The following is a 12,358-nucleotide window of genomic DNA, read 5'->3' on the forward strand; positions in this document are numbered from 1 at the left end:
CCCTTGTGGTCTCTTCCAATTCTATGATTCTATGATCCCATTCCATCATCACAGATTTCACTTGTTCATCTTTCGTATGCCATTCCAGCAGTAAATTATACATTTTAGATAGGTTTTTTATTTTTGTGTCTTGTAATTCCATTTCCAGTTTGGATTTCTCTGTTTGAAAACTGATTTTCTTATCCATTTTCAACACTTCATTTATCTGGATGCACTGGAACCAATCATTTATCTTTCAACTGATCATAAGATTTTAATCTAAATTGGTCCCCTACTTCCATCAAAATATCATTATACTTCAGGACTTCCGGGTTGGCGCCATCGCCGAATGGCGGACTCCCTCCGAGCTCCGGAGGGAGCCTGCTGGGCAGGGGTTGGGTCCCGCCGCGCCGGCGACGCAGGGACCCTCAAAAACCATGGGCGGTGATGCCCATGGACTTGGTGACTCGGCGGGCACCGTTTGCGCCCCCCGACCCACGAAGGAGCCTTTTTAAAGGCTGCGGAGCGGGTGACGGGGGGTGTGGTGCTATGAGTCCACTGCTTCCCCTGCCTAGCGAAGCCGCATGCCATTCGACGGAGAGCACCGACTTCTTAATTTGAAAATTTGGATTAAAAAGAACAACCCGTGAGTAAATTTATCGGACTTAAAAGGAAAAATTTGCTTTATGAATTCGGAGCGAGCGGGGGAGGTGCAAAAAGGAAGTCCGCCCCCCCCGTTGTAGATGTTTTAACGCAAGGATTTGACAACTAAGATCGAGAGAAGAATCTGTTTATTTGAAAAAAGTTATTAATTTCACGAAGGGAAATTACAAGTAATTGTGCTGGAGGAGAAGAGTGGTTTGTCAGAACTAAAGTGTAACCCCCCGGGAACCGGGAGCGATACGTTATGAGAGACTGGTGAAGAGATATAGAAATTTTGACAGCTGTCAAAGTAGCTGTCAAAGTGGGAGAATAAAAGAGAACTTTGTTACGATGACTTTGCCGGTTAGATTTGTTACAATTTGGATACAAATTATTGAAAATAAGGGCAACAAGTTAATTTGACTTTTGGGTGTGATCTGGAAGGAAACTAAGTTACCATAATCCCTCTAGAGGGAGTTCTGGGACATTGCAAGAATGGCAGCAAGTGGAAAAATACTCATGGAATTGAACAGGACTTTTTATCTCCTGGGAAAGCTGCAAAAACAAAGTATTATTTTGTCTACAGAGGTCTCTATACTAAAGGAGACAATGGATTTATCTATTGAAGAAAGGAAGGGACTTGACGTAAGTTTGTGTTCCTGAACAAATAAAGCCTCTGTAGAGGAACTAGAAGTTTTTGAATTAGAAGGTTTTTGCAGCGGAACAGGAAAAGAAACCTGAGGAATAAAAACTGGACCAAGCTCAAAGTTGGAACATTTGGGACATCCAGACTTTAAAAGGATCAAGAAACAGAATTTGAGTTATACTCTTAAATATAGAGGTCTGGATGGAAGAAGAATGATCTTTTCTGAGAGTTTCTCTAAGATTGGGCTTTCTGAAATTAAAGACTACCAAAAAGACGGCAAAGTGGAATCGAGAGAGATTTAGACATGGACGTGGGATCTCCAGGCCGGCAGTAGACAGATGGATGGATATTGGGGATCGAAACCGGGAAAGGGGGGAGGGAGATCTGGAACCCAAAGGCTGTAAAATTATATCTTTTTATTTTTTCTTGTTTTACTTTGTGTGATAAAAAAAAGGGGGGGAATTCGTGGAAGGGAACTGGGGTCGATCTTAGGGAAGTACAAAAAATATAAAGAGAAATGGCTATACAAGATAAACTAAATTTGAATAATGGGCTAATTATAATTATAATAAGGTTTTAAAATTTGGGGCAAGAATTTGTGGAACTAATCTAATGGAAATGGAATACAAGAGGGGGAGGGGGGAAGTCCTGGAAAGATGTTAATGAAAGTAAGGTTTTAAATGTAAATTTTATCTTTCTCTTTTTTCTTTTTTTCTTTTTTATTCTGGAAATTTTAATAAATATCATTTAAAAAAAAAATCATTATACTTCAACCACATATCTTTCATATTCAACCTTTTATGGGTCTTAGATTCCAATGGTGATATCCACCTGGGTGTTTTCCTTTCTAACAGATCCCTGTATCTTATCCAAACATTGTATGAAGATTTTCTAATTATATGGTTTTTAAATCCTTTGTGGGCTTTTATCTTGTCATACCATAAATATGCATGCCAGCCAAATACATTATCAAAACCTTCCAAATTTAGAACATCTGTATCTTCCAATAAACACAATTTTTTTCAACAAACAAAAGGCTGCAGCTTCAAAATAGATCCTTAAGTCTGGGAGGGAGGAGTCCCCTCTCTCTTTCACATCTGTTAATAATTTAAACTTAATTCTGGGTTTCCCCTCCTGCCAGATAAATTTAGATAATACCTTTTGCCATTCCTTAAAACAATTCAAATTATCAATGATAGGAAGTACTTGGAACAAAAATATCACCTTAGGCAATACATTCATCTTTATCGCAGAAATTCAGCCCAACAAAGATAGTTTCAATCTTGTCCAGATATCCAAATTTCTTTTGATATCTTTCCATAACTTTTCATAGTTGTCTTTATACAAATTCAAATTTTTTGCAATCATATTTACACCCAGATATTTCACCTTTTTCACAAACTTCAGCCCTGTGGTTTCCTCTAAATTAAGTTATTCATGTATCGTTAATTTTTTTTCTATTTCTTATTCAATTTGAAACCTGCAACTTGTCTGAACTCTTGAATTATCTTCAGTGCTTGATTGCACTGATCTCAGGGTCCTGTAAAGTCAATATCAACGACTCTTTATCAGCGACTTGGATGATGGACTCAAGGGCATCCTGATCAAATTTGCAGATGACACCAAACTGGGAGGGGTGGCTAACACCCCACAGGACAGGATCACACTTCAAAACGACCTTGACAGATTAGAGAACTGGGCCAAAACAAACAAGATGAATTTTAACATGGAGAAATGTAAAGTATTGCACTTGGGCAAAAAAAATGAGAGGCACAAATACAAGATGGGTGACACCTGGCTTGAGAGCAGTACATGTGAAAAGGATCTAGGAGTCTTGGTTGACCGCAAACTTGACATGAGCCAACAGTGTGACGCGGCAGCTAAAAAAGCCTATGCAATTCTGGGCTGCATCAATAGGAGTATAGCATCTAGATCAAGGGAAGTAATAGCGCCACTGTATTCTGCTCTGGTCAGACCTCACCTGGAGTACTGTGTCCAGTTCTGGGCACCACAGTTCAAGAAGGACATGGACAAACTGGAACGTGTCCAGAGGAGGGCAACCAAAATGGTCAAAGGCCTGGAAACGATGCCTTATGAGGAACGGCTAAGGGAGCTGGGCATGTTTAGCCTGGAGAAGAGGAGGTTAAGGGGTGATATGATAGCCATGTTCAAATATATAAAAGGATGTCACATAGAGGAGGGAGATAGGTTGTTTTCTGCTGCTCCAGAGAAGCGGACACGCAGCAATGGTTCCAAACTACAAGAAAAAAGATTCCACCTAAACATTAGGAAGAACTTCCTGACAGTAAGAGCTGTTCGACAGTGGAATTTGCTGCCAAGGAGTGTGGTGGAGTCTCCTTCTTTGGAGGTCTTTAAGCAGAGGCTTGACAACCATATGTCAGGAGTGCTCTGATGGTGTTTCCTGCTTGGCAGGGGCTTGGACTCGATGGCCCTTGTGGTCTCTTCCAACTCTATGATTCTATGATTCTATGAATACCAAATCATCAGCAAAGGTTTTTAACTTATATTATTTAGTTCCCACTACTATGCCCTTAACTTCCTCATCCTTCCATATCATGTTCAACAGCACCTCTAGGACAGAAATAAAAAGCAGGGGGGGGGTTCCCTTTTCAATCCTAATTTCTTCTAAGACCACATTGTTAATTATAATTTTTGCTTTCTGCTCAAAGTAAATTGCATTAATACCATTTTAAAAGTTTTGACCGACTCCCATATTACATAAGTTCTGCTTCATAAAGCTCCAAGAAACATTATCAAAGGCTTTCTCTGAATCAATAAACATTAACATTGCTTTAGTTTTCCTTTTTACCTCTAATCTTTCCAACACATCCACTATGTTCCTAATATTATCTTTCATATGCCTCTCAGGTAGGAAGCCTGATTGATCTTTATGTATGTGCTTATTCAAAACCTTCTTCAATCTTGTAGCCAAAATATTTGCAAATATTTTATAATCCACATTCAACAAAGAAATTGGTCGGTACGGTAATTCTTTACTTGAGCTCTATTTGTGTCTGGTTTGGGTATCAGAGTGATGAATGCCTCTTTCCAGGACTCGGGTGCTTTGTCCCCCTGTAATATTTTGTTACAAACATCCATCAAAGGTTGTATCAACCAATCCTTAAATATTTTATAATACTTGGATGTTAAGGTCCCGGTGCTTTGCCTATTTTCATTTGGGCAATTGCCCCTTCAACTTCTTGTCTTGTAATCCATTCATTTAGTAGGCTCTTTTCTGCAATCCATTTTTGTCCAGAAACTGTTCCATTTTTTCCTTTTCTTCTTTTTCCTTTTTGTAAAGTTGCTTGTAGTACTTTTGAAAACATTTTCTAATCTCTGCTGGGTTCTCAATATTCTTAATATTAATTATTAATTAATTAATTAATATTAATTATTGTATACTCTCCTTCTGTCTCTTTTTCAATTGCCGAGCCAGTAATTTTCCGCATTTATTTGCCAATTCAAAAGTCTTTTGTTTCATCAATTTAATTTTCCATTCAATTTTTTGGTTGACTATTTGTGAAGTCTAAGATTGTAATGCCTTAATTTCCTTTTGAATCTGTTGATTTTTTGGGTTGCATCTCAGTTTTTTCTCTTTCACCTTTCATTGAGACAGAATTTTTTCCTTTTGCTCATTCTGTGTTTTCTTCCTGATAGAATTCTGTTGAATCAAAAAACCTCACAATACCACTTTACTTGCATCCCATACGACCCTTGTTTCAATTCCAGGATTCAAATTCAACTCAAAATAGTCCTTTAGGGTCTTCTGAGCTTTATTTACAATCAAATCATTTCTCAGTAAAGCATCATTCATCTGCCATCTAAAAGAACTCTGTAGAGACAATTTTAACTCTGTCAACACAGCATTATGATTGGAACAAGTCCTTGGGCAAATTTCAGATTTAGTCACTCTTGGAGTCAAGTCTTTAGTTAACCATATATTATCTAGACGACTGCACAATAGATTTGCATCTGAAAAAAATGTAAAATCTTTCTCCATTGGATTCTTCAATCTCCAAATGTCTATCAGGTCAAAATTGTCCACCATCTCGAAAAACGTCTTTGGTTGCCTTCTGTCATTAGTAAGTTTTTGCCTTTGAGTTCTAAAGAAATCCCGATAACAGTTTACTGAGGAAACTGAACAGAAAACTATATAATTTGAGAGAGGTGTTATCATTCTTATTTCAGGCCTTGTACATAGCAGGGAGACATTCAACTAAACATAGACAGGAAACGACACAGCCAGTTGGGTGAAAATCATACCATTCCAACTGGTTGCTGAGCAACACCCCCCTCCCCCTCTTGTCTAGCTGACTTTAACACTTACAGGATTAACCCTTAAGTTGCACACAGAACGATCTCTGTTGTTGCAATTCCAGTGGGGTTATGTTTGAGAACAGTGCTTTGTCACTAAGAATGATAAATTACTTTTAAAATCAGTTACAAAATGTTGAGGTAGAAATGGGCTATAGAGCCATCTGTTTTTAAAAAGCAGGGATGGGCAACCTGCAGCCTCAGGCCTAAAAGCCAAAGACATCTGTGAGTGATCAGTCCCTCTCCTGGGAGGAAGAGGGAATGAGAAAGGAAAGGCAGAGAGAGAATGTGCTGCCCCCCCCCCCACAGACTGCCCCTGAGGCACTGGCCTTCAAACTCTTGGGTCGGCACCCACTGCCAGGACATCACAGCATGACCGAGGGCGAGTCACAGGAGCAGCACTGCCACTATGCAAGTAGATTATTTAAAAATTCAGAAATGGGTCCCCAAATGTATGTTTGGGTTGAAGCTGCGTTCCAGGTCTGCAAAGGCCACCCTAAGAGAAAAGCTTGCCCACCTCATTGTATGGTGTGCAAGGGATCAGGGTTTTCAACCAGGAATCGTCTGATCTGAGGTCAAACCCTGTGAGCTACAGAGCACTCAGGCTTTACAGCCTCTTCAAACACAGACAAGGACATCAGCTCCTCTGACTGGCAGGCAGTATCAGTGGCCAGGACTGGCAATAAATGCCAAGAGCCTGCTCTAGCTCTTTCTCACTGTTCTGCCCTCTGGAAATGAGAGAACCGCAGTCTGGGCCTGAGCCTGAGCATGTGAAAGCGGAAGGTAGCCTTGTCCAAAGTCCGCTAGTACCTCAGATGTGCTGGGGTCCAGGCCTGCCAGGGGGTCCTCCTAGTCTGGGTGGGTGATGTTTACATGCAAGCTACTAGACAGGTATGGATGAAGTGACCCTTCTTGCCCATAGAAAGGGGTGCCATGACAATTTAAAAATGGCAGGCAAAGTTTTTACATTTGCGCCTAACCACTCCTGATATGTGCCTTCTGTGCTGTCCCATTAGGTATTTTTGAAATGCCTCGTAGTGGCTTCACACATTACTTTTTACAGTTAGGAGGGTTTTGAAATGGAAAGCTAAATGATGTTCCTTGTTTCCATGTTTTGTAGATCATCTCCAAAGAGATTGAAGCAAACGATTGGAAGTGGAAATATGAAGGAAGCCGGCAAGAGGTTCTGGAAATGAGGTAACTCTCTCCATCCAGCCCAGGGCCCTGGTGGGGACGTAAATTGCCCCCTGTCCTGTAGTTTGATCAGTCATTTGATGAGCAAGGAGAGTGATAGCCCCCTACCTCAGCTGATGTACGTGTGGGTGTGTATAATTTTATTATTTCATAAAATTTATATACCAATTGAATGTAAAAACAAACAAAATACCCTGAAAACTGTTTTCAAAATAATAAACGAATAAAATTACTAGTAAAAACAGTTAAGAATAAGTATTTAAAATGTTAAAAAAAAATCACTGATAAACTAAAAACATATTAGAATACATATTAACATTATCTATATTTGGGTATTGTGTCTAAACAAAAATGTTTTTCGCAGGCACCAAAAAGAGTACAATGACATGTTCTCTTAAGTGTGTAGAAAGGCAACATCCACTTTTATCCGCAGCTGCCCATTGGCATGCAGCCTCTGGCGGATTGGTCAAGGGCAAGTGTGGCCCCCGAATGAAAAAAGTCATCCCTGGCCTAGGAATTTGACCTGGGCAGGGAAGACCCCAAGTCAATCTCCACTCAGCCACAAGACTTCCTGGGTGATCATCAGCTTGTTCCTCTCAGTCCAACCTGCCTACCTTACAGGGTGGTTGTGAAGATAAAAGAGCAGGACCTTTGTGTGTACCATATTAGGAGAAAGAACAGGATACAAATGGAATAAATTTGTACATAGTTGTTTGTTTGTTTGTTTGTTTGTTTGTTTGTTTGGATGTTAACAAAAAAGCACCCAAATCAAAAAAGGTGTCAGTTTTCTTTACCTACATTTTTGGAAAGAGTTCTGGAAGCCAAACAGGTCTATGCAGTGAAATGGGTGTGCATGTAACCATTCTCAAGTTTGCATACATCTTAAGATGCCTGCAGAAGAGAAACTTTGAGTGATGGCTGTCTGTCTGTCTTGCATAAGGATGAAATAATGTAAAAGGCATCCCACACTAGGATGAGTGGGTGGAGCTGGTTCATCGAAGCAAGAAGTGAGCAATTCTGATTCTTGTGTGCTGTTTCCTGACTTTTCTGTTTAGGAAGATTGTGGCTGAATACGAGAAGACCATTGCCCAGATGATAGGTAAGCCATGGCTTTGTGGGTAGAAGGGACAAGAAAGCTGTGCCTCACCCTCTACAGATCATCCCCTCCAGCTAATCCAGGCCATAAATGTGCAGGAGGCATATCTTTATTTATTCATTTTATTAAATTTGTATACCACCCTGTCTATACCCATAGATCTCAGGGCTGTTCACAAATGCAGTTTCAATGCAATGTCTGTGTCTGTGACACGACGTGCCAAGTTTTCAAGTGGTAGCTTGGAGTCTGGTCAGCGCTTGGAGAAGCAGTTATAGTCAAGTCTCCGTGTAAATGCTGCAAGCATGATAAGAACATAAGAGCCAGATAGATTAGCCCAAGGCCCATCTAGTCCAGCACCCTGTTCTCACAGTGGCCAACCAGATGCCCATAATAATAATATTTTTTTTATTTGTACCCCTCCCATCAGACTGGGTGGCCCCAGCCACTCTGGGCGGCTTCCAGCATAATAAAAACGCAGCAAACATCAAATATTAAAAACGTCTGGATACAAGGCTGCCTTCAGAGGTCTTCAGAAAGTTGTGGGGTTGTTTATGTGTTTGACATCTGATGGGAGGGCATTCCACAGGGTGGGCGCCACTACCAAGAAGGCCCTGCACCTGGTTCCCTGGCTCCGCAGAGGCAGAACAGAGCACAACAGCACTCTCTTTAAAAATATTGGCTAATTGGTGGGAAATAGCAGATATCAAGGACAGGATACTTCTCCATTTGGAATTGGTATCTGAAGAAGTGTGTATGCACACAAAAGCTTATACCAGAACAAACTTAGTTGGTCTATAAGGTGCTACTGGACAATTTTTTTTTATTTTCACTACATCAGACCAACACATCTACCTACCTGAATTTGGAATTAAGTTAGCCTTCCCCAACCTGGTGCCCTTCAGAGGTTTTGAACACCAACCCCTCTCCATTTAGTTCAGCCTTGGCCAACCTTCAGTCACTAATGGGAGTTGTGGTCCAAAACCTCTTGAGGGTGCCAGGTCAGTGAAGGGTGAACTAAACCTTTGGCGGAGCTCTTGAACACAGGAAAAGCTGCCCTCCGGCGCTGCTGTTTAGCACTGTCTTCTCCGTTAGGAATCACAGCTGGGGAAGAAGGGAACGCCCAACTGCTACTTTCCAGGTAGGCTTAATGTTCTCCTTTTCATTTGAATCCACAGAGGATGAACAGAGGACAAACATGGCATCCCAGAAGAGTCTTCAGCAACTGACGATGGAGAAGGAGCAGGCTCTGTCTGACCTGAATTCTGTGGAACGGTCCCTTTCCGACCTGTTCAGGAGATATGAGAACCTGAAGGGGGCCCTGGAAGGCTTTAAGAAGGTCCTTTTTCTGCATAAAAAGGCCCTTTCTCCTCCTTACCTGCAGTTCAGAATCCCTGCCTTATCTGCTGTAGGCCAGAGGTGGGGGACCTGTGGGCTCCAGAAGTTCCTGGACCCCTAACCATTGGCCCTGCTGGCTGGGCTGATGGGAGTTTGAATGCAGCAATTTCTGAAGGGCCACAGGTACCCTGATGCAGGAGGGCGTATCTTTTTTCGGGGTGAAATTGAATTTTTGCAAATTTCTTCAGTGATGCATCTTAAAAGTATGTTTCTGGGTATGATTCAAATCTGCTATTCTTTTTGTGATTGGACAATATTCAGTAAGTCTATGTCTGAGGAAGAAGCACATAATCTGCTTTTGGAAAACCAAAAAAACCCAAAGGATTTTAATTTTACCTTCTGAGAATGTCAGGAATGCCTTATTATTATTATTATTATTATTATTATTATTATTATTATTACTATTACTATTACTATTATTATTAACAATAATAATAATTTATAGTAAATCTGCAAGTACTTGGTAAGCATTTTTAATGATTTCTAGGCAATTTTAAACACATTTTACTTATCAAGTGAAATTACCGTAAATTATATTAAATCTCCCACCATTTCCTTAATTTGGAGTCCCCCAAAATAGGGGTCGTCTAATACACGGGGGAGTATTCTACATGGATTAGACGACCCCTATTTTGGGGGACTCCAAATTAAGGAAATGGTGGGAGATTGTCCAGAGCTGTTAAACTTTTTTGGGGGGGGCACAGTTGTTTAGCTTTTGGGGGGGGGGTTGCAGACAATCACTCACCCACCTGACCGCCACTGCCAATCGCATACCTCGCCAAAGCCACTGTCCGATCACCACAGCAGCCGACAATCAACTGCACAATTGCCATATTTTAGCAGAGGAAATAATCCCTCTCATATATTATTGCATTTATTCCCCTGTGTTAGTCAAGGATTTATGGATTAAGCCTCTTGCAAAGTCTCATATCTTTTTAAAAAACACCTAGTTTATGAAGGTGTATTCTTTAATATTCATTATCCAAATGGGTGCATTCATTTTGATGAATGTATAATCTCCATTGGAGGGCTGGATCCGGAACTGGCCCACCCTCTGTGCACCCCTTTTGACCGATAGGTGTGGGCCTCCACCAGTCTGTTTCCTGACATCACATGGCAACAGGCGATTCAGATTTTCCCCAATGGGGCAGTATCAGGAAGCCAACAATTCTGCTCCAGGTCAGATTTCAGTCCACGCTGGAGAAGAATTTAGAGGCTCATGAAGCTTGAATGCTATTTCCCTATGGACTTTAAGAAGCCTCTGAAGCACTTTCCCCAAGTTCAGCTCTGGAGAACTTTGCTAGCTTCTCCATCTTGATGCTCTGCTAGCTGGCACACTTGCATCTTTTTGTTGCTAAACCTTTTGCATCTTCCTCTAACTTTTGTCTTCTAGAATGAGGACGCATTGAAGAAGTGTGCTCAGGATTATCTCACTCGGGTCAAGCAAGAAGAGCAGCGGTACCAGGCCTTGAAAATCCATGCTGAAGAGAAGTTGGACAAGTAAGGAATTTTTGGCTTTTAAGGAAAGAGAGAATGGCAACACTGAACTGTGGTTAACAGAAAGCGGGAGTGAAAGCTTCCAGATTCCTCCCTGTGGGTGTGCTGGAGGAGGAGAAGGGGAAGCAAGGGAGGCCAGAGGAAGGTTCTCATGGTGTCTTGATTTAAGGGGGGATGGGGAGCAAAAGCGTCTTTGCCTGCAACAGAATATACAAGTACAAGCTCAAGTTTCAGGAATAATAAGCAGTTGAAGGATCAGTGGTGGCTGATGCCCTTTGGGGAGTGATAAGATGGAAGCAAAGTGAACAACAGCTGGTGCAGCCAGAGTCAGCGACAAGCAGAGCTAGGTAATTTTAGTTTTGTCCCCATCCTCCTCCATGCTGGGTTCTACACAGGGAAACACTGAGACTTAAGGCAGAGGAGGCTCGGAAAGCAGGCAGGTGGCAGCTGTCTGAGGGCAGAGCTACCTGTTTGCTGCAATGGACCAGCCTCCACTGCCAAAGGATTGCAGCGCATCATGAATAATATCAACAGTGGGCTGCTATATTGCGGACAGCAAATCCTGCAGTTGAAAGCCTTCACCCACAAACTGAGAGTCAGTTTTCTCTGCTAAGGACATTTTCATTACAGCCTGGCTGAGCACAATACTGTCACTCTCAAGGGCCATCCAGAAGATGAACCTTATTTGCATCTCTGTTTCTCTTGCTGTCTTCCCCCTTCAATGCAGAGCCAATGAAGAAATTGCTCAGGTGCGCAACAAGGCCAAAGCGGAGAGTGCAGCTCTTCACGCTGGGCTCCGAAAAGAACAAATGAAGGTGGAGTCTCTGGAGAGGGCCCTCCAGCAAAAGGTGAAGGAGCCTCTCTTATCTTTTTCCTGCTGCAAAGAAAAGAGCAAATTGTCTGAATCTACCACATGCTGCTTGAAATTCCTTTAACACGGACAGCAAAATGTACATTGAGTTTTCAGTATTCTCCTGATCTTGTGATATTGCTATTTTTTATTCTTCTTAATTGTTCAATGGCCTGGTTCATTTATTGTGTTTATACAATATTTCTATTGTGCTTCATTTGTCCTATATTTTTAATATTTTCTTCTGGGTTGGGGGAGCCTTATATACTGAAGGGTGGTACAATCCTGACGATGATATACAGTAATCTGTACTCCTGAATCTGTTTGGGTTATGAAATATACTCAGAGTCGCAAACAAGCCAAGCAACAGCTTGTGGTCAGTCAACACGGTGAACGGGACTGCATTTACGTCAGGAGAATTCCAAACCTTCACAGCGCACAACGCCTGAGGACGCGAGGAGACAGCACTTGGGGGGTCTGCTTTTCGGGGGCAAACAAGCCAAGCAACGGCTTGTGGTCAGTCACCACGGTGAAGGGCCGCCCGTACAAGAAATCATGGAATTTTTTTACTCCCTTCACGATTGTCAGACCCTCCTTGTCGATTTGTGAGTAGTTCCGCTCGGTTGCGTTGAGTGTCTGGGAAAAGTATGCCACCGGTACCTCTCTTCCATCCGGGAATTGGTGTCCCAGGACAGCGCCAATGCCATAGAGCGAGGCATCGCTT

At 41.8% G+C, this 12,358-nt stretch overlaps 1 protein-coding gene across 5 annotated transcripts in view; it reads left to right on the top strand.

Moving 5' to 3' along the window:
• The window catches only part of TACC1 (transforming acidic coiled-coil containing protein 1), a 100,954-nt gene that overhangs the window by 73,541 nt on the left and 15,055 nt on the right, over positions 1–12,358 (top strand). For all 5 annotated transcript variants that reach the window (XM_079954975.1, XM_079954972.1, XM_079954974.1 and 2 more), the window contains 5 exons: positions 6,723–6,799; positions 7,852–7,895; positions 9,068–9,228; positions 10,681–10,787; positions 11,512–11,632. In XM_079954975.1, coding sequence (XP_079811101.1) covers positions 6,723–6,799; positions 7,852–7,895; positions 9,068–9,228; positions 10,681–10,787; positions 11,512–11,632 — 510 coding nt within the window. The remainder of the gene's footprint in view (positions 1–6,722; positions 6,800–7,851; positions 7,896–9,067; positions 9,229–10,680; positions 10,788–11,511; positions 11,633–12,358) is intronic.

The sequence above is a fragment of the Podarcis cretensis genome (assembly GCF_951804945.1).
Source record: "Podarcis cretensis genome assembly, chromosome: 15".
Lineage (NCBI taxonomy): Eukaryota > Metazoa > Chordata > Lepidosauria > Squamata > Lacertidae > Podarcis > Podarcis cretensis.